General features: G+C 29.6%; 1 protein-coding gene across 1 annotated transcript; it reads left to right on the top strand.

Annotated features, from left to right (window-relative positions):
- The first annotated feature begins 18,030 nt into the window (after nt 1-18,030).
- On the top strand, nt 18,031-23,784 carry LOC114751194 (quinone-oxidoreductase QR1, chloroplastic). Its single transcript, XM_028939858.1, has 5 exons — nt 18,031-18,103; nt 18,184-18,258; nt 18,550-18,691; nt 22,459-22,550; nt 22,865-23,784. Exons 1-5 carry the CDS (start codon nt 18,068-18,070, stop codon nt 23,552-23,554), a joined length of 1,035 nt encoding a protein of 344 aa, XP_028795691.1. The 5' UTR covers nt 18,031-18,067; the 3' UTR covers nt 23,555-23,784.
- Nucleotides 23,785-24,242: the final 458 nt, after the last annotated feature.

Below are 24,242 nucleotides of genomic sequence, written 5' to 3'. Positions count from 1 at the left end.
GTCTAAAGAGAATAAAATTTCAATTTTTTAAAGCATATAAAATTTGTTAATTTGATTATTTCAAATGTATTATTATATTAATTAGAATTTTAAAAAATACTGTACCAATTTTTTAATGTACATATTAACATGATAAGACTGAATTTTTATTAAATTATATGATTTAAATTAATATTTAATTTAATTTATATAATATATCAATAAAAAAATATAAACTAAAATGTAAGGATAAAATGTAAATTGATTATTACTATCTCTCTCTTTCCCCTCTTGAACCAAACATGAGATCATTAAATATCCTTTTCTCTACTCTTTTTTAATCAAACCAAACAAGGTAAGGATAAAAACCTCCTCCACCCTCCCCCACCCCATCTCAAACCAAACACGCCCTAAGGGTTTGTTTGGTTGGAGGGGAGGGGAGGGGAGGGGAATCCCTCCCTCATTTAGTTAAAAATTTTGGAAGGAAGGGAAGTCAAAATGTCTCCTCCTCTCATTTTAGATTCTCCCAAATTAGGGGTTTTTGGAGGGAAGCTAAAATTTTGGATCATCATACCCTTATAGCTTTTTTAACATACCACTACTACCCATAAAATATATTATTATAATATTTATTTTAAATAAAAAATATATTATCATAAGTAAAAAATAAAAAATATGAATTATTATAATTAAAAAATATATTATAAAAAAATTAATTAAAATAAAAAATTATTTAAATAAAAGTTATAATATTATAAAATTAATCTTTTATATATATATTATTTATTAAATATATTTTAAAGCTGAAAAAAAGGATAATTTAAAGAGAATAAAATTTCATTTTTTTAGAACATATAAAATTTGTTAATTTAATTATTTCAAATATATTATTATATTAATTAGAATAAAAAATTATTGTAACAATTTTTTAATGCACATATTAACATGATAAGATTAAATTATTATTAAATTATATAATTTAAATTAAGATGTAAACTAATTTATATAATATATCAATAAAAAATATAAACTAATATGTAAGGGTAAAATAATAAATTATTTATTACTATTCCTCTACTTTTCTTCTTGAACTAAGCAAGGGTTCCCTCTTTTCCTTCTCAATCAAACCAAATAAAGTGAGGATAAAACCTCCCCTTCCCTTCCTTACCCCACCCTCCCCTCCCTCCTCTATCCTCCCCTCAAACCAAACAGGCTTTAAAGGGGGTTTGGATTAAAAAAAAATCATTATTTTAAAAGTTCTTTTATCATATATAAAATAAATATGTGAAGGAGTTTACCTCGATTTATAAAAAAAACTATTTACGTGAAAAGTGATTCCGGGTAATACAAACACCCATAATTGAATTCGACGGCTTTCTGAGCTTCCGAGCTTAATCGTGTCTATTTTAATCCTTCTCACCTCCATTGTTCAGCTTCTGAGCTTCCGTTTTCAGGCATCCAGCGTTGTCTTCTGTCTCCGGCTCCACGACTTCTTCACTGCAAGGGTGTTCGTTGCTCAGCGTTGCTTAATCCTTCATTCCCTTCATTCTCCCTGCTTCGTCTTCTTACTTCTCACCGAAAGTAAGTTCCCCCCCCCCCCCCGATTCTTTCAATTGTTCTGTTCAGCTTAAGAATTAAGATGGAGTGGCTGTGGGTAACACTGTTTTTCCAGATCCAATCCTGTGTTCATGGTTAAATGTACGTTCAGTATTTGGTAAAAACTTTTTTTCAAGATCCATTCTCCCTGTACGTTTATCTATTTTTTTTTCCAATAGATTCATTAAACCTTTGCAGCATTTGATAGATTTCAACTGAGTTGTATTTTCCTAAATGATTTTCAATCAGTAATTTATTACCTTATTTAATTTTTCTTTATCAAAATCTGATTGAATATCCTACTTTTTGATTGGGATTCTCCCAATAATCATCTATTTAGTACATATAAAGAGAACCATGGATTAAGCAACAACAAATTAACGCTCTCAATTTTCACTTTGTTAACTTTCTGTGCCAAACAGCTTCGATTTCAACCATCATCTTCTTCACCAACCATTTCCTTAGTGATCTCTCCTCCAGCAGAGGAGAGTAAGTATGATTGTGGTTTTTGTCATTAATTATTCCAATTTCTGCTTTGGAGGGTGAACTCAGTATAATCTATCTATGCATGTGGATATGTTAATTTTGAGTAGTCAAAGTGAAAAAAATTGATAATTTGGTAAGTCGTACCCGTGAGATGTCTTGTTTTATTTTTTTTCCCCTCCTTCTCTTAGAGTCCAAGATGTCCACCTTCTTTACAAACTTGATCTTCAAGTTCATGACTTGATCATTATTATTATTTAGACTTCATGAACATCAATTAGATATTATTATTTTCACCATCATTGATTAATTTCGTACCACCTCCTGATAACCAGGAAAGGTGATGGAAAAGGAAAACCAAAAGAAGGAGGAGTCTCCAAAAGAACTTCCTAGAGATGTGCTGTACTTAATTATCGAGAAATTAGGTATTGATGACCTATTTTCTTTTCGGCAAGTCTGCAAGCATTGGAAGATGACCAAAGATTATTGGTCCGATTTCATGGCGTCTGATTCCCCATTGATTGTTCAAAAGACACCTAATGCTGAAAGATCATGTTCTTTCTATAGCATACCTGAAGCAAGAACGTTCGATACTTCGCTTTCCTGCTTTAATGGGTTCTCCTTTGCAAGATTTTCTAGTGGATATATGATAATGGTAGGTGATAAACCAGATTTACTACTCATAAACCCTTTTGCAAGAAAAAGGATAGAAATTCCAAAGCAAGACAATCTATTTAGTGTTAAAAATAGTTCTTTTAAAAAAGCCATTGTGGCAAACTCATCATCATCATCAGAAGAGTTTATCGTTGTGATCTTGAATGATCATGAATTCAATGAATTCAATATGCTTGTGTATCAATCTCGAATCCGAAATCCGGCTATTTATTCTTCAAGGAATAATGGGGCTCCTTTGAACGTGGATGATGTGGTAGTTTTTGACGAAACTATATATGCCATTACTAGAGATGCTGAAATAGTAGTCATGTTAAAGCCTCAAGGATTGAGATTTCTGAATCTGATGAACAAGCCTAGGGATTATGGGTTACTCAAGTTAGTTAACTCAAATGATGATCAGCTTCTAGTGGTTAACCATCTTCTATATCCAAGGTTTGAAATTTACATGATAGATTTCTCTGCAAGGACTTGGATCAAGCTCAGAACATTGGGAGATCGTTCGTTATTTTCAGTTAAGTGCAATCCAAAGTGTTATTCATTGAGTAATCCAGCTAGGTGGGGATTTCGAAGCAACTGTTTCTATCGTCTCAGCAGTTATTATCCAAAATGCGAGGTCTTTTCCATGGATGAGCAGGTCATTGAAACCATCTCAATTCCTGAGTATCGAGTTCCTACTACTACATCTCAGGTGTTGAATTATGATTGGTATTTTCGACCTCGACGTGATGTTGTGGATTATCGTTATCTCATAGAATAATTGTCTCATTAATATGTATATATGTAAGCACTTGTGTTTGTGCCTTCTTCCTTCAGTTTCCTTTTGCCTTCACTAGTTCACTCAATGATGTGTCTAAACTATGAAAGCTTATTTTTTTATGTTATTACTTCTTCAGTATTTCTTGTATCTTTAGTCCGCATGTGTTATTGCCTCTTTAGTTTATTTCTTGACTCATCAATATATATATATATATATATATTTATAGTTATTCAAGCACTCGTGTTTGGATACAAAACCATGATTAGGGGATTTCAGCATTCAAACGTGTAAATAAAAAACACGTGTGCAATAAGTTGAAGCAATATATTGTAAATTAAATGTTTAATGAAATTATAATTAACTCATAATTAAATTCAAAAAGATTATGATATGGCTATGTGGATAATTTAAGAGAGAGAGAGAGGATTAAAATTATTTTTAAAAAATTTAACTGAATCCAACTGATATCTAAATTCAAACCGAAAGTTTTAACAAATTCCTGAATTAGGGAAATGCTCTTCTGCATTAAAAGTCATGTATATGATTCATTGATAGCATCATAGCAAGTCATAACTGTTTCTTTATGTATCTCTTTTGAACTGGGAGTTTATTTTCATCAAATATCTTTCAATTAAATATTGATTCATTTTAAAATAATTTCCTTATTTATTCAATTTTAATTTGTCACGATATTTGATAGATTTCAACCGAAGTTTATTTTATTGAGTGATTAAGTGATTATCAATCGGTAATTTATTACCATATTTAATTTTTCTATATTAGAATCTAGTTCAATATTCTTGGGATTTTTCCGCTAATTATTCCATCAGTGAGCAATCTGTATATGAAGAGAAGTGTGCATTGTGCAAGAACCAATTAACAGTCTCCTTTTTCACTTTGTTTTATGAACTTTCTGGGCGAAACGGCTTTAATTTCAGCCCTCACCTTCCACGCTAAGAATGACATTATTGATCTTGGTAGAAAAAACAAAAAAAAGAGAGAATTATAATGAGATTTTAAGCAAGAAAAATAATTATTAAAAAATCCCAATAACAACCTAAGCAACATGTGGTGATAAATTCAAGAGTAGAAAATGACAATTTTTGAGGTTTATTTTGTAATTATTTTTCTTCTTTAAAACCTCGTTATAATTCTGATAAAAAAAAAATACTCATTGATCAGTTCAACGGGAAAAAAAAAGTAAGTATGATTGTGATTCTTTTCATTAGGGTAAACTCAATAAGCTATCTAGGAAAAAATACAATATATATACCCTAAAAATTACTAAATAACCAATCAGTATGGGTGAATTTTGAAATGTCAAATAAGATTCTTTATATTATTTTGGAATTTTTAAATCTTGTGAAATAAGGCTAATGCCCTTCACTATTTTTTTTGTGTTGACAACTTGCCACCTTAACATCCTTGGCCAATTTCCAGCCACCGAAGCTCTAACGCTAGTGACTGGCTGCCGAAGCTTCGGCGACATGTTACTGGAACTCTAGTGACTACTCTTTCTTATGTATTGATTACTCTTGTTTAACTATTCACTATATTTGTTTTTAGAACTTTGATGACTAATCTTGTTTAGTTATTAACCACTCTAGTATTATAATTGACTCTAGTTTCGGTATTGATTACTTTTGTTTCAAAAATTTTAAAAATATATTAAGTGTTGTTGAAAATCTAGTAACTACTTTTGTTTTGTTATTTTCTTACTCTTGTGTAGTTAATCGTTATATAAAAATAATTATCAGAACTTTAAAAGCAAAAGTAGTCAATGGCAAAATTATAACCGTTATGATAGCATACCAGGAGGAGTTGGATATGAAGGGCATGAAACCCAAATAGTACTCCTTCAGTTAAAAGCCAACAAGTCCTCTAGAGTGATCAACTGATTTATACCTCGAGAATACTTATGTGGAGGAAGACATGGATCATTCCTTGGATGATGACATGGATACATACGGAGCTTAACGTGACATAGGGAAGGCCGTCCCGAAAACCACCATGGCATATAAGTCATCAAAGTATGAACACTTGGATCTTGATAAAGATAAGAGCATGTTCTAAGAGACCAAAAGGAGCATTTGCAACCAATTTTTATGTTGTTGAAGGCCAAACACAATTATATATGCATAGAGGAGTCCATTGAAGATATAATCTTTTAAATTGGGGCCCAAATGTATTGTGCTATGGACCATGAGAGTTCCATAACGTGATTCAACCATATTCAAACCTAAATGGATGTCTAAAAGGCCTATACATGCTTATAGACGTGAACAGCAATTATAAAGATCTATTTGGAAGGTCCAAGAAGATTCAAGAAGCATTAAGAGTTATCTTATATGATATTAAATAAGATTCTATTTGTTTTAATTAGTTTCCTATTTTATAGTTTCCTATTTTGTATTGATCGCTTCTTGAAGGCAAAAATTTACTTATTTTGTATTGTATTAATTAGTAGAGCGTCAAATAAGATCCTTCTCATTAGTGAAGGGATCCTGCTAGGTAGTATGTGATCTCTCATTCTCTCTTGACTAGTAAGTTAGGGTATTCCAGAAAGTCTTTTAATTTTCCTAATTTTGTTGTATTTTCGCATCTATTTTTGATGCATTTTTATTTAGTTAGTGTTTAGGGCTCTAAAAGAGTATATTGGGCTTTTAGGACTTAGGTTATCAATTAGGGTTTTCAAGAGTCTTAGTCTATAAATAATTCAATATGTACTCTTTTTAGATAGATGATTTGAATAATTAATAAATAGGAATTTTATTTCTCTTTATGTGAGCCTTGCTTGCATCCTCGTATTCTCGTGAAAATACTCGATTGTATCAAGGGATTGATCAACCTTATGATGTCTGTCTTCATAGCTAGAGTTGTAAGAGGCAGGTTCTTTTAAGATCCTACCTTGATCATCTATCAAATTCCTTGTGTTTGGGGTTACAAGAGACAGGTTTTCTTAAGGTCTCATCCATCCTATACTTGATTCTAGCCGGTCTGTGCAATCCCCTCATATCATGTTATTAGTTATACAAAAGTAAAGTAGTCATTCGGAGTACAAGGACAATTTTATAACACTTTAAAATTTTAAAATAGTATAATGGGTCTAATTTAGATTTTGAAATTCATCCGCTATAATTTGTCTTTTAGTATTTTTTAGGATATTTCATTGATCTCTTTTTCCCTATTCTATATATGCATGTGGATATGTTTATTGTAATGGAAAAAAAATCAGACCAGACCGGTCAATTCAATCAGAAAATCACTGAACCGGCCTTCGGTCCGGTTTAGTTTGAAACATGAATCGACTATAAATCAAACCGGAATGAACCAGAAAAAATTGGCAAAAACCGGCAAAACCGGTGGGTTGAGTGGGTTACCGGTTTTCTTCTCCCCTTCTTCTTCTTTACTCTTACCATCTCACCGTTCGCCAGAAAAGACATGAACATGGTTCAGAGAAGTGGTAGAAGCAAAAAAAATCATGACAAGAAAGACCCATTTGGAAGCCTCTTGTGTGCCATCTCAAACCTGTGCTCGAGGAAGAGTGGAAGGCAAGGAGGAAGATCAACAGCAAAGTAGAATGGATGTCATTGTTCATCTTGTGATAAATAAAGAGGGAGAAACGAATTTCAGAGTTTGGAAGAGAAAGAGGAGAGTTATGATGTTCAACTTTCAAAAAGTAATCAGCCGTTCAAGAGGAGAGAGGAACAAAAAGGTCACCTTGTGATTTGTGTTATGGACATTCACGTGAGACAGAGAAGGAAGAGATAAAAGTGTGAACTATAAAATAATAAGGAAAAGAGGATTGCATTGGGCTATGTAAGGAAATCAAGAAAAAGACAGAGAAAAGAGAAAAAGGTTATAAAAATAAGAATAAAAATTATATACATAAATATTTTGTAATTAAATTATATTATTTTAATTATTACCAGTTTAATCCTGTCTAATCCCGATTTGACCCATTAACTCTTGACCCACTATCTTGACCGGTTTAATGTCCGATTTGGATTTTGGTTCATTGGTTTATTGTGAATTGTCAAGGTGAAAAAAAAAATTGATAATTTGCAACTTGATCTTCAAGTTCACAACCATTATTATTATTTTCACTTCATGAACATCAATTAGATATCATTGTTGTGATAATCAGGAAAGGGGATGAAAACGAAAAAGCAAAAAGAGGAGTCTCCAAAAGAACTTCCTTCAGTTGTGCTCCATCTAATCACTAAGAAATTAGATATTGATGACCTATTTTCCTTTAGGCAACTCTGCAAGAATTGGAAGCTGTTTCATCCAGATTATTGGTTCGATTTCATGGTGTCTGATTCCCCATTGATTGTTCAAAAGATGCTTGAACCTAAAAGATCATGTTTTCTCTATAGCATGCCAGAAGCAAGAACTTACAGCACTTTGCTTCCTGGCTTTCATGGATTCCCCTCTGCAGGATTTAGTAGTGGACGTATGATAATGATAGGTCACCATTCAGATTTACTGATGAACCCTTCTGCAAGAAAAATGATAATAATCCCAAAGCCACATAATCTATTTCATGTTAAAGATTTTTTTCAAAAAGCCACCCTAGCTTTTGATGCAAACTCGCCAGAAGAGTTTATCCTTGTGGTGGTGGGAAATTTTAAACTCCACACGCTTGTGTATCAATCTCGAAGTTTCATTTTCGTTAACCACTTTGTGATGATAATTAACCAGGAAAACTGATGAAAAACAAAAAGCAAAAAAGAGAAGTCCCTTGAACTTCCTCAAACTAAAAGATCACTTCTTTTTTTTTTTCCTGAAACAAGAACGTACGTATATCACTATGCTTCTTCCTTGCTTTTTTCTGGGTTATTATTTGCTTACGAATCCTTTCGCAAGAAAAATGATCAAAATCCCAAAGCCATGTGATCTATTTCATGTTAACGAGACTCATTTTCGTTTCAATTTATTATAATAGTGGCTTCAATAACCAAAAGGGGAAATGACCCAAAAAAAAAACCAGAAATTGTAAATTCTTAATTTAGAAAGGTAAGGATTATTAAAAAGCCAGACCCCTACCGGTCGTAGGCCGCCAATAGCTAGCGCTGGAGCCACGCTGGCTACCAATGTGGTGGCTACTAGCAGGGGCTTTTATGTTGCAACCTTTTGTTTTTTTTTTCTGCCTTGGCAAATTATTTGAGGGGAGGAGAGGGGAGGGGTGCTTTGATCCCACCACCCCACGGTCAGCCATCCAAAAACATCAATAACCATTAGGCCACTAATGATTTCTAGACGTTATAATACAAAAACAATATAAGTTAACTCCTTTGCCTTAGCTTTAGCTCATAACAATAATTTATCTGCAAATAACAAATTTTGATTGAAAAATGATAAGTCTAAACTTGATATTAATAAGATGCTTTTTTCCTGATACATAATGTGAAATAACATATGAATTAATTAAAAATGATAACAATTTATTTAGGAATGATAAATCTTGATTGTGAAATAACAAGTCTAGACTTGGGATTAACAATGTCATTTTTAATGTTATTTCCTCTTCAAGGAAAAAAAACTTGTTAATCTCAAGTTTAGATTTGTCATTTTCCAATCAAGATTTATCATTTCCAAATAAATTATTGTCATTTTTAATTAATTGACATGTTATTTCATGTTATGTATCAAGAAAAAATGCCTTGTGAATCACAAGTTTAGAATCGTTATTTCTAAATAAATTGTTATCATTTTTAATTAATTCACAAGTTATTTCACATTATGTATTAGGAAAAAAGGCCTTGTTAATCTGAGGTTTAAACTTGTCATTTTTCAATAAAGGATTGCCATTAACAAATCAAATGTTGTCATTTTTAATTAATTCAAATGCTATTTCATGTTATGTGTCAAGAAAATATGCCATGTTAATCTCAAATTTCGACTTATCATTTTTCAATTAACATTTGTTATGTCCTGATAAACTATTATCATTTTTAGTTAATTCATATGTTATTTCACGTTATGTATCAAGAAAAAAACACCTTATTAATCTTAAATTTAAACTTGTCATTTTTTAATTAAGATTTTTCATTTCCAGATAAATTGTTGTCACGAACTTGAATCAAAACAAAAGAATTAACTTATTATTTTTTTTGTATTATAATATTAAGAAGTTATCAGTGGCTTAATGGTCATCTAATTTTTAGCTTGGCCCAAACCCCACCACTTTCGTCAAATAATTTTCCATGGCCCAAAAAAAGGTTGCTGCTAGGAGGAAAAAAGCCATGTCAATGGCTAGTTGGCGGCGGGAGCCTTCAGCGATTGAAGTTTTTTAAATTAAAAAAATAAAACGGTATTTTAGTCATTTTACTTGAATTTTAAAATTACAATTTGGGTTTATTTCCTTTCTTATCATTTTCAATCCTTAGTTTCCTGAATTGGGAGAAATTCACAATTTTGGGCACTTTTTTTGTGTCATTTTTTCTAACCAAAAATATATTTTTCATTTATTTTCTGTTTTGATTTTCTTTGAACCATATAAAAGTTTGAAAAAAAAATCGTAATTAAAGACCATAGAATTTGAAAAACATAAATAGAGACTCGTAACAACTTTACTATGACTTTTGACAATAATAATATGTCATAAAATTGTCAAAACTCATAGTAAAATTATCACAGGTCCTTATCTGTGTTTTTCAAATTTCAGATTTTTTTTTTTGGGCAATTTCCCCTAAAAGTTTTCGGATTATTTAGTTTAGATTTTAGATTTAGATATTCCCATTAACAAATTTACGAAATTAATTATAAAATCCTAAAGAGTACTCTTCGTTTATTCATCTCATCATATCTCGGATTTGGAACCTCTCATTATCAAATATTCTCTCAGTCATCTCTCCTCTAATTTAGTCATCTAATTACAAATAAAATATTCACTTTAAGTGAAACGATTACAGAAAAATTTTAATAAAATCTAGCTGAAATACACTTTTAAAGAATTATTAATCAAGCTAAAATGTCTAATTAGAAATTTTTTAATATTGTTAAAAAATAAACGACCATCTATGTCAAAAGTCATAACTGTTTCTTTCCACTTCACCGCGGATTCTCAGGCTGAATTGATTTTCATTAAATTTCTTTAAATTAAATGTTCGTTTATTTAAAATTAAGTTCCTTTTGTCATGATATTTGATAGGTTTCAACAGATTTGTGTTTTGCTCATTTGGTTCACTGAAGCAGAGAGAATGTAATGCAACGTGTTATAATGTAGTGGAATATAATATAATGCTGATTACATTAGTTTGTTTGGCATGTCATTAAGAAAAAATAATACTCCTCCGGTCCTAATTATAAGACCCAATTGACTTATTTGAGGAGATTAAGGAAGTAAGTTAAGTTGGTTATTTATAATAAATAAGTGTTGTCATTCCTAAAATATTCTTGCTAATTAAGTATATTGGCTAAAACTATCATTATTAGAAGGATTATTTAGAAAAAATGTATAAATATAAGAGACAAAATGGATTGGGGTCTTATAATTAGGACCAAATAAAAAGTCAAATGGGGTCTTATAATAAGGACCGGAGGAGTACATAGATATAAAAACATTTGGTTGGATTATAAAAAACATGAGAACAGATAAGAATAATGTACCAAAAGACAAAATTACCCCTTACTTACATGTACAAATTAGTCTGTTTTCCCAAAAAAATACTTCTGCAAAGCGAGTTACAGTTTTGGGGGGAAAAAATAATATTGAGTTAATCTTTTTTCATTCAAACAAAAAATATTAATTTAAAAAATTTGTTAACGAATTAACGCTGATTTGGTGGGTGTGACCTGCGACAAAATTCATAAAACATACCAGCTAGATGGTTTGAAGAAGTTTCTTGTTTAGTGGGAATAGGGCCACAAGTCTTTTCGATAAGCAAGAGTGTCATCTTCATATGCACACCATATGTTCAATAATGGTTCATTGTTTCTAGCCAAAAAAATAGAATGGAATGCACACAAAATAACTGTTGAAGAAAAGAGTGAAAGAGAATCCACACGTACAAGAAGCAAAGAACTTACCTCGCCATAGATTCCTCAGAACAATGACAATCAAGCAGCGACGATTTAGTGCGGTAGTGAAGAAGACAATGATAGCAGTAAAAATATAGTGGGTGGCGATTGATAGGGTTTATGTTCCTTATTTTAGCAAGGGTAATCTAGTCAATTTGAAATTTTATAAGGATAATGATATCTTTTCTACTTGATTACAAAAGGTTTGCACTCCCTTTCACGAGTCTCAGTTATGTAATCCTGATGCATTCACTTGAGGTAATTATGATTACAATTATAATCATTTTTACGTTACAAAAACCCAACCAAACGTTTGAATCAATCTACTGCTTTAGGATTACATGTAATGCTTATTTATGGGATCGAACCAATTAGGCTCTAAATGATTTTCAATCAGTAATTATTACCTTGTTTAATTTTTCTTTGCCAAAATCTAGCTGAATGTCCAATTTTTTAATTGGGATTTTCCCAATAACTATCTCATCAATACACAATCTCTCTGATTAAACAATAACAAATTAACACTCAATTTTCACTTGGAAAAAAAGACAAAAAAATATGACATATTAACTTAGGAATGACAAAAAAGTCTGCTAAATTTACAAAATTCTATTTTGGTCACATGAGACCAAATTGTGATTATCGTGTTAAATAAAAAGATTAAATTGCCCTTCATTTTATTTATTGTTTTCAAAATACCAAAACCCCCACTGGCCAGCCAATCACCAAAGCTCCGACGACGGCAATTACCGAAGCCCCGACGACTGGCCGACAATTGGTCACCTGAGCTCCAGCAGCTAGAAACAATTTTTTTGAAAATTTTTACAATTTCAGTATAACGTTTAACCACTTTTGTAATGCTATTAACAACTTCAATATAATAGTTAATAACAGGTTTTTTGGGTAATTCAAAAAGCTACGGTGACTAGAAACAATTTTTTAAAATTTTTTTATAACTTCAGTATAACAGTTAATAATTTTTATAACGCTATTAACAATTTTAGTATATTAGTTAATAACAGTTTTTTCAGGAAATTCAACAATTGGTCATCGGAGCTCCAACGGCCAGAAATATTTTTTTTCAAAATTTTTATAACTTCAGTATAATGGTTAACAACTTTTGTAATGCTATTAACAACGGGTTTTTTGAGAAATTCAAAAAGTAGTATTTTTACAACTTCAATAATGCCGTTAACAAGTTCCATAACTCTATTAACAACTTATGTATAGCATTTAACATGTTTTCTTAAAAATTCAAAAAAAAAGAGGCATTTTTACAACTTTAACAATTACTTCTTCTTCTTTTTTTTTGAAAATTTTTACAATTTTAGTATAACGGTTAACAACTTTTGTAATGTTATTAACAACATTAGTATAGCCATTAACAATAAGGAGATGTATTATAAAAACAATTGTCAGCCAGTCGTTGGAGCTCCGATGACTGCTGCTGTCAGAGCTCTAGTGATCGGCCGGCCAGTGAGGGTTTTGGTATTTTAAAAACAATAAATAAAATGAATGACAATTTGTGTTTTTTTTTTAACATAATAATCTCAATTTGGTCTCATGTGACCAAAATGGTATTTTGTAAATTCAACGGATGTTTTTGTCATTCTCAAATTAATCTATCGTTTTTCTATCATTTTTCTTTTTTATTGTAAATTACATTGATGAAGCGGTGATGCTTGGTAAAAGTTTTCATGCCATTGACAGTAGTAAGTAAATTTTAACAGGGCCTTTTACTTTGATAGTTATTTTACGCTACTTTTTATTCTTAATATAAGAACTAATTAAAAATTTAACTTAATTCTAAATATAAGACTTTAAGTTCACTTTATCTTTTATCTTTTCTCAAAATATCCAAATTGATTGTAAGGGGTTCTCACCAATAAATAATTCCAATCATCTAATGCGTATAATTGAAACAGATAATTTAGGAAGATTGACACATATTTGTTACAAATAACTAACTTAACTAATTTTTTTAATTTCTATAAATTAGTTATCTAGCTCTTATATCATCCAATGCACATAATTGAAAAGAATAATTTAGAAAAATCAACACATATTTGTGACAAATAATCAACTTAACTAATTTTTTTAATTTATTCAAATCAATTATCTAATTTTTATATTAAGAATAAGTAGTAATTTTGCATTTCTAAGAGATTTAGTGGATCAATGGTTATTTAAATTTTCGGAATCCAAGGAACAGTAGGATCAAATTCTATCTTAACTATTTTAGCTAAAAAAACAAAAACCAAAAAAAAAAAGGTCACGCCGGAAGTTTAGGACTTGAGAAGATGGGATGGTGGCTTGGGATTTTTTGAATTAAAGGCAAGATTGTACAATTATCAATATTTTAAGATTTCATTGTGATTATAAATATTGATTTAGAATTTTAAAAATTGGGATAAATTTTTTGAAATTTAGAATTTCAAATGGTATTTATGTTATGTTTAAAAAAAATAGATGAAGCAGGAGATATTTACCTTGTTTATAAATACATGGAGTTCGTATAAAAATAAAAAATAAATTTACAGAATTAATTAGAAAAAATTGCAATAAGATTTAACCTAAAAGAATTAAATACAAAATTGTTATTTAAAATTATCAAATTATTCTGAAATCTCAAGGGACTAAATTGCAAGAAATTTTATTTGTTTAATTACCAAATCCTTTTTAGTTTTTTTAAGTATATATTGATAACTGAAAGAACAATCGTTAACAATTTAAAATATAAAATGATTAACAATTATCACGATAGGTATTGATAACATATTTTTTCACACATCACAAAAATGTAATATACAAGTTGTCAATATCTGCCATGATAATTATTAATCATTATACCTTAAGTTGTTAACTATTTTTAGTTATCAATACAAGTTTTAAAAAAAAAGATAAGAGCATTTTAAGAATTAAACAAATAGAATTTCTCGTAATGAAATCTCTTAAGACTTCAGATAATTTGATGATCTTAAGAAATTTTTTTGTATTTAGTTCTCTTATATGAAACCTTATTTTAATTTTTTTTAATTAATTAAAGAGTGAAGGAGACGTGACAGGAAACGGGGCAAGGAAGAACGTTAGCGATGTGATTTTTGAGAGTTAGCTTCTCTCCCCTCCTCTACCCTTCGCCTCCCCCACCCACTCATAAGGCATTAGCTCCTCTCCTACCCTTCCCCTCCCCTACCCGTCATCCTCTACCCTTCCCTTCCCCTGCTCCTCCTTTGGTAAGTTGAATCTGCTGCGTCTCAATTATTTCAAAAAATATCATATAATAGAAAAATGTCCTAGCTCCTCTATCAGCATAAATGTAGTATTTTATATTCAGTTAAATTTAACCATAAGTTTTTTTAATAGTATTACATTCCATTTTTTTATAAGATCTTATTAACTAACATGAATTAAGAAGTATGCCAATATCCGTTAAAAGCACTTCCTCTCGTGCTTTTTATGAAATCCTAATAATCAAATTGTGCGATTTAAAAAATCTGTTGAAATAAATTAAAAGTAATAAAAGATCAAACATTGTAATTTAAATTTATTTATATGACTTTTGTAAAATGTTAAATCTGAATCATTTATATTTTAATACAATGGTAGTGAAGGGCAAAGGATGATAGAGGAGGAGAAGGGTAGAGAGAAACAATCCTCTTCTATCTTATATTTGGAGAGACTGTTTTGTTGCTTTGGATGGGACTAAAAAAATACTTCTCCGGTCCTTAATGTAAAACCCATCTAACCAATTTGATTAGATTAAGGAAATTAGGTAAATTAGTTAATTATAAGAAAAGTAACACATTTTTCCTAAAACACCATAATCATCTTTTTTAATACCCCATCTCCCTCTTTTACTTGATTATAGTTGAGGGAGTATTTATAGGGGTAATTTAGAGAAAATTGATACATATGAGAAATGGGTCTTATATTTAGGATCAAAGCCAACTCAAAAATTGGATCCTATATTAAGGACCGGAGGAGTAGTATTGAAGTGCTGAATATATTATAAAAAATAAGATTATTGAATATACCATAAAACAAGATCAGAATAAGATACACTTAAAAAATAAAATCAGAAATTAAATACACTTGAAAAATACGATTAAAATAGAGGAAGCAATTTTAGTCAAAATTAAAAAAAAAAGAGGCCTAGTGTCATTTAACTACAACAAAGTCTCAATTGTTTTCTTTACATTGAACTGAATACAAAAGTGTTTTGCGCTTCCAAAATGTACACACATGAATATGCACGCGTGTGTTTTGGTTTTATCTTATTTTTTTTTTAATTTATATATCTTAAATTAAAAATTAATATGTCAGAATTTAAATACTGAGTCATCATTTTAAGATTATCAAGTCAACATTTTTACTTTAGTGAGATTAATGGTGTTACATTTAAGAAAAATAAATAAAAATATACTTTTTTTAAAAAAAATTTAAGTACATAAACTGAAGCTTAATCAATTTATATACATAATTTTACTAATTCATATAAGACTATTTTTTATAGTGTTTATAAAGGTCTTATATTTAGGACCGGAAAAGTATTACTAAAATTTATAATAGGAAAAATTGTAATAAGGTCCCACCCAAGACAACTAAATACAAAAAATCAAATTAATCTGAAATTTCAAGAGACCTTATTGCAAGAGATTTCACTTGTTTAATTACTAGCTTGCCCTTATTCTTTTTTTCTGAGTATGCAATGACAGTTGAAAAAGCAATCGTTAACAACTTGAGGCATAACGATTAATAACTATCGGTGTAGGTATTAACAATTCCTACATTATATTTTTGTGATGTGTTGAGAAAATATGTTGTTAATATCTGTCATGATAGTTGTTAACCGTTACGTCTTAAGTTGTTAACAATCGCTCTTTCAGTTGTCAATGTATATTTAAAAAAAAAAAGATAAGGAAAATTTAGCAATTAAACAAGTGGAATCCTTTGCAATGAGGTCCTTTAGGACTTCAGATTAATTTGATGATTTTAAGAATTTTTTTGCATTTAATTCTCTTGGGTGAAACATTATTAAAATTTTTCCTTTATAATATGAGTTACCTTCATAAAATTTAAAAAAAAGAATGACAAAAAAGGAAGTTAGAAATCATTAAATCTCAATTCAGGTTTAGTAACAATATTTTATTTGGTGTTAACAATACTAAATTTACAAATAATAACAAATTTTTATTAACATTTCTTATCTAATATTTACAAATTTTCAGCTTCTTTTTTTGTTATTTTCTAATTTAAAATTTAAAAAAGACAGAAGAAAGAGAGAGGGAGTATGAGAGAGTTACAGAGAAAAAGATGATGCCGGAAAAAGTAGGACCCGTAGAGGGAAAATTTTATTCTCTTTTTATGCAGGAGAATTTCAAAAAAATTAAAATCATTAAACCTTAGATCCAGTAACAATACTTTAATAGGTTTTTACAGCACACATTTTTATAAAAATATTTTATTTAAAATTTGGTAATTTAAAAAAAAAATTTGTGGGGTTCTCTTTTTTAATATATCCACTTATCTATTGTCTCTCAATGATTATGCGTTTTTGTTTTTTTTTACCAGAGTCTCGATGATTATGTTAACTACAATAAATTCTGTTGACTATTAAAAATAATTGTTTAAAATATTTTTCTAGGACCACGCGATGCATATCAAGGGATCACAGATTCAGAATTCTTTTTCCTTTTTTATTTATTGGTTAGGTGCATTTGTCGGTTCTTTTCCTAAATAATGCATTTATTTTAATAAAAAAAGTTCTCAATTATAACATGTACATATAGTCTATCTTGGATTCTGAGCCGGGCATAAAAAAAAAAAAACATCAAATACCTATCCCTCTGGACAATTATATATATATATATATATAACACTCACATATAATAACAGAAAAATGATATTAAAAAAATTAGAAACTACAATATTTCAATTAACTAACATAATACTTTAAAATCTTAAAAGAGAGAGTGATGTCTGATAGGATATTTTGCAAATATAGTTAAATGATAAAAATACTTTTCTTTCAAAAAACTTATCAACAAAAAGTGAACTATATATGATAAGTGTTGAGAAATGACAAGAAATGTATTGATAATGATAAGTTATTTATTAATAAGTTATGAATTGATAATAATAACTATTGAACAACTAATGACAAAAAATGTACTAATAATAACAAATTTGATAACTTTCCTTTTAAATCTGATACAAGGGTATTTAAGTTATTTAAATATATTTACAAATTACCAAATCAAGCACCATTCCCTCCTTTGGGATTTTAAGCTTTTAGATGTTTGAATTAGAATATTGTAATTTTTCACTTCTTTTCATACCATTTTTCTTATGCTGACATAATTTTTTTTAAAAATATTACTCCAAGGTTCATTATAAATTACTTATAGAGAAAATTTCCATACTAAATTTAAGATATTCGTAGAGAATTTGATCTCGTTTTCAGTTTTACCCAAACCCATGCTATTCACAAGACCCATGGAGAAAATTTTTGGTACTCGAAGTGTACCCCTCATCCATTCTCTCCCCAATTAAATGGCTCCAGCTCAGTCTTTTGAAGTGCCGAAGGATGTGTGTGTCTATATATATATATATATATGCAGTGAGTTGGTTTGGAGTTTGGTCTCATCGTTTCCTTCTGAAATCTACAGGGGAATTTGGAAATGGGAAAGCTGATGCGAGCAGTTCGGTACCACTCCTACGGCGGAGGAGCTTCTGCCTTGAAGGTTTAATGTCTCTCGTCTTCTTCACTTTCTCATCTTTCTGACTCAAGTGTGTGTTTGGCTTCGCATTTCTACTGCACACTACTAGAAATTTTGGTACTTTTCAGCGTGAAACCAAACGGAAGTTTTGATTATTATTGTTGTTTGGTTTCTGATGTGTTTTTGGATCTCTATGTTGATCTAATTATGCTGTTGTTGAAGGAGGTTTTTGTGAGATCAGTTCATAGATGTGTGTTTGGGAAAGCACTTCCATTGAAGTTGAAATTCTCATATGTTGTTATTTGTTATTTGAAGCATGAAGAAGTTTCGATTCCAAGTCCGAACAAAGACGAGGTTTTGATTAAAGTGGAAGTTGGCGGTTTGAATCCATTTGATTGGAAAGTTCAGGAAGGCTATTATCGACCACTTATCCCTCGCAGATTTCCCCATATTCCAGGTACTTTCTCTTCTTTCCTTGCACTAACGCAGCGCAGACAATTTATAAGCTACTTGATGAAAATTTAGTTCTTTTTTTTTTTTTTTTTCTTTTCAGTTTTCGCCCTAATTAATTATAAACTAAAGCATATATTTAGTTTTTTAATTTTATAGAAAGCTTCAATTTAATTTTTTAACTTTAAAAAATATATTTTTAGTCCTTCAATTTTAAAATTATTAACAAAAAATAATATTAAGATATTAAATATTGATAAAATATTTTCAAATATTAACATATTATGATTGTTGCAAAAAATTATCACTTAAACCTAATGGATTATAATGTTAAAAGTATTAAATGTATATCTTTTAAGAATAAGGAACCAAATTAAAATCTTAAATAAAATAAAAAGATGAAATATATACTTTATCCTTAATTATATCATTCTTTCATTTCTTTCCCATTTTGTCCCCTCATTTTCTCTGTCACCTACCCTCTCCGTGAATAAGTGCATATTTTTTTTAAAAATTACATTTCTCACACATTCATTGCCTTCAATCAATTTGACCAACTTTTTATCTGAGTTGATTTGTTACTTCTAAATAGGATTAGAGTGAGAGAAAATGAGAAAATAAGAAAAAGAGGTAAGTAAGCAATTAATGCAGTGATATATTATATAATTAATGAGGGCGAAGGAGGAAAAAAATTAGTTAGTTTGCCAAAAAAAAAAAGTTGTTTGAAAAAAAGCTAGAATTTTATACATCATTCTTTTTTTTCCCAGCAAATTTTATACATCATCAAGTAAACTCCTCTAGTCATATTGATAGGTAACTTTCAACATATTTGATGGAAATCAAGAAAAATTTTAAATTTAATTAATTTTATTATAAATTTTAATAAATTTTTTATTTTACTTTTATTTAATATAGATGTTTTAATGAGAAATCCAAGAATCTAATGTAATAATAAATTAAAGATAAAATTGTATTTTTCATAAAATAAACTTAATAAAATGACTTGTATTAAGAATAAAAAAATACTTCCTATCTATCTTATAAATAAGATAAGAGAAATAATTTATGGATAAGATTATAAGTGTATGAATTAGTTTAATTATAATCAAGTTCCACAGAAGAAAAATAATTATTAAAAGGTTCTAACAACAACCCCAACAACTTATAATGATAAGTCATATAATGAGAATGACAACTTTTAGAATTTATTTTTAAATTTTTTTTACTTGAGATCTCATTATAATTCTTCTTTTCTCAAAACCATTTTGTCAAAAACAAAACTTTTGTTATATACTTATTTTTATTTTAAACGTATTAAAATTACTTTCAAACACCCTCAAAATTCGTGTACTATCGATTCTTTCCTTTGGCAATCTGCATTTATTTCCAGCACGTGGTATTCAAGTTCTGCTTTATCAAGGTCAAAAAAAAAAAAAGTTCGAGCTTTGTGATCGCTGATTTGCGCGCGCACACACAAAATTTTAAAAAAAAAATATAAAATTTATTGATATGATAAGATATGTATTGGTTTTTTGTTGTTGTTTTTTAATTTTTATGATGGATCTAGATTCTTTCAACCACCCCTCTCCTCCTCTACCCTTCTCCAGTTCTCCTCTGCTAGCCTCCCTTTTGATTTACCGCCACTGAATCAAAATTTTAGTGTTCTGAATTTAACACTTTATAAAAATAAATATTATTATAATTTTAGATGAAAACTAAATAAATTTAAATTTTTAAATTTGGTCAGAATAATTTGCAATTGTAAACTATTGTTAGAAAGTAGTTTTTTTTCCCAATATTTTCATTACAGTTATGAATTGTTTAGATCATCTTTTATCAATTTAAATTTATGTATGTATTTTTAAGTATAATTTTACACTTACCTGACCTCTCCCTCCTTCCCCACTCTATTTCTATATATTATTTCCGGTCCTAATTATAAGAATTAATTGACTAATTTGAAGAGATTAAAAAAATAAGTTAAATTAATTATTTATAATAATTAGATGTTGTCTTTTCTAAAATATTCTTATTAATCAAGTGTGTTGGCTAAAACTATAATTATTAGAAGAACTATCTTAGAAAAATTGTATAAATACGAGAAATAAAGTGAATTAGAATATTATATTTAGGAGGAAAAAAATCAAATTAGATATTATATTAATGATCGAAAATAATATTACTTTTTTTAAATAAAAATTGAAACCCATTAAAACAAGAGACTTACCATGCCCGACGAAAATAAAAGGGAAAATCCTAGAAAAGTTATTGTTGAATTTCAAAATTTCAAACAAATATTAGTTATTATACTCGTAAAAAAATGACTATATTTGAAAAGAAAATGATAATATATTTTTGTATTAATTCCTGATTTGACATTTTGAAATTCAATAATTATTTTTTTTTATTTTTCCAAAGTAAAAACCGAACCTCCTTCGCCACCTTTGGCCTCCCGAGAAAAAGGCGGAAATTGATCAAGAATTTCTCTGTTATTTTTTTTTACCATTTTTACAATAGGGTTTTTACGCCACTTATTGCAAAAAATGGAATAAAAAGTGTAATCAATAGCATTTTCATGGTAAGATGAGATTATTGATTTCCCACTAAGTGCATAAAAGTTATGCTTTTAATATTAGCCTCATGTGATAATTGGTGTGAAAAACGAAAACCTTTTTTTGCCCAAACATTTTTCTACTGGGTTAATTTTTTATATTATCTCTAATTTTTAATATAAGAACTAATTAATTAATTTAAATAAATTAAAAAAATTTGTTAAATTAGCTATTTGTAATAAATAATTTTATATAAAAAATTATATGAAAATATTTTTAAGAAGGGAATCCCAAGGTTCAAATTTAGAATCAATTTATAAGTTGCATCTTAACAGATTACGTAACTTGCAAGAAATCTATTGCCAACTCCTGCCTCCGTTGTACTGGGACTTGTGCATGACTGGGTCTCTTTACTGATGGCATTCACTATTAAGGTTCATCTCAGATCGGACACATGGTATAAGCATTTATTGGCAATATAAGATCTGCATTTATTAAATAGTTTATTTAAGAGTTAATTTAATATTAGTCTCCAAGTTTTTGCATAAATTCTAGTTTTAATCTTTTAAGTTTTAAATGAGTCTCTTAAAAGACAAAATATTTTTAGATTTTTATTAAATTATAAAGAACAATATTTTAAACAAAAACAAACTTGATAGATTAAAACCTATAATTTAAAATTTGATGGGCTAACGCCAAAATGAGAACAATTTTAAAGGATTAAAAATTGTATTAACAATTGATTTAAACAGTTCAAACTTCACATTTTTAATTTGTATTTTAACATAATAAATTTATTTTTTTTAAAAAAATGATAGTTAGAAACTTAGAACGTTACTTTTATTTTAAATTCTTCATATACTAAACTAACAATCTATTAAATTATAAAATAAAAAACTATGAAATCTTGGCCTTCTAATTTTGATATGAGCTGTCCAGATTTTATGCCATGAAATCATTGGTTACCTCAGTCCATGCACAGCGTGTAGAGTTCATAATCTAATTTTTATTATGACATGTAAAAAAAAACTTCCTTACAAGTATTTTATTGGGCTTCATGCATTTTTTTTAAAAAAATTCTTCACATATTTTGGCCAAATTTGAATATTAAAAACTTAGGTGCGATTTTTAAGAACTTTTAGAGTTATTACCTTCATGTATCTTGCACAAAAAATAGTATCTAAAAACAATTGCATTGAGGATATATTACGTGTTGGAGCAGGACTGGATGTGACAGGAGAGGTTATTGAGGTTGGTTCAGGTATCCAAAGGTTCAGGCCTGGTGACAAAGTTGTGGCTTGGGTTAACAACTTTGTAAGTTCCTCAGCCACTCATTTTCTCTGGTTTTCTTCATTTGTTGCATTAAACATATCATATCTCTAGTTTAACTGATAAGGAGTCGACTCATAACTTATAAGATTATGAGTTTGAATCCTACTGTTGATGTGAGGATCTTATTAGTGGGTAATGTATAAGTATCTTTGTAAGTTTTCTTTGAGCCTGCAGGTATACTCTGTCTTAGCGAGCTCCCAAAACTCAACTCACGTCAATTTTATTATGTATAAAAAATAAAAAAAAAGACATCTTATGGTTTTTTTTTTTTTTTTTGTGAAATTGATTTATGGTAGAATGGTGGTGGACTAGCTGAGTACTGTGTTGCAAAAGAGGGCGTGACAGCATTAAGGCCAGCCGGAGTCTCAGCTATAGAATGTGCAGGCTTACCAGTTGCTGGTCTCACAGCTCACCAGGCAATCATCCAAGCCGGCATCCAACTCGACGGAAGCAACCCTCACCGGATGAACATTCTGATAACCGCCGCGTCGGGTGGCGTAGGTCAATATGCAGTTCAACTGGCAAAGCTGGGAAACACCTTCGTGACGGCCACATGTGGGGCTCGCAACATGGAACTAGTGAAGAGCTTAGGAGCTGATGAGGTTATTGACTATAAAACCCCCGATGGAGCAGCACTGAGGAGTCCATCAGGTCAGAGATATGATGCTGTGATTCACTGTGCAGTGGGGATTCCTTGGGCAACTTTTGAGCCTAACTTGAGCACTTATGGGAAGGTTATAGATATAACTCCTTCTCCTCGTGGAGTACTCACATGGTTTCTCAAGAAACTTACCTTCTCCCAGAAGCAACCTGTGCCTATGGTCATGGTTCCAAAAGCTGAGAATCTTCAGTATCTGGTTGATTTGGTCAAGAATGGGAAGCTCAAGACTATAATAGACTCCAAGTATCCTCTGTCCAGGGTTGAAGATGCTTGGGCTAAGCTTATGGATGGTCATGCTACTGGCAAGATCATTGTGGAGTACTAGGTGCAAGAATTACATGATTTGGCGTGATTTTAAGTGTCTTCTGCAAGTCTTAGGAATAATTTTGTATGGTTGAAATGTACCCAACTGAAACTGTGTGTATTATTCTATGTCATGAACAAACATTGCAGATGATAATGTTTCATAAGATCAAACAAACTTATGTTGTGGATAGATTATTATTCGCCAGCAAAATAACGCCAGGTTTGTAACAAACTTTTTGGTTTTCCTAATTTCACATCTCAGGAATCTAATACTATTTCTGGTTCTTAATATAAGACTTTGTTTGATTTTTATTTTGGTTCTAAATATAAGACCTCAATCTATCTTGTCTCTTATATTTATGCATTTTTTTTCAAGATAGTTCTCCTAATAATAGTAGTTATAGCCAATACACTTAATTAGCAAGGATACTTTAGGAAAGACAATACATATTTATTACAAATAACTAACTTAACGTCTTTTCTTAATCTTCTCAAGTTAGTCAACTAGCTCTTATAATTATGATCGGAGGTAGTATAACCATTACATAAAGGTAATATGAACGCACTAAGATGAAAACCTTTAACAAATTCAAGACGCAATTTAAGCATCATCACACCATTCTGGTATTTGAAAGTTTTTTTTTTTTTTGGACTCAAGGTATTTGAAAGTAATTTCAAAGCTGGCGTCATATTGAATATGAGCAGCT

This window comes from Neltuma alba, unplaced genomic scaffold (genome assembly GCF_004799145.2).
Source record: "Neltuma alba isolate B1F8T4 unplaced genomic scaffold, ASM479914v2 tig00006797_pilon, whole genome shotgun sequence".
Lineage (NCBI taxonomy): Eukaryota > Viridiplantae > Streptophyta > Magnoliopsida > Fabales > Fabaceae > Neltuma > Neltuma alba.
The sequence above is the reverse complement of the archived record's forward strand: the minus strand, read 5'-3'. Positions and strand labels throughout refer to the sequence as shown.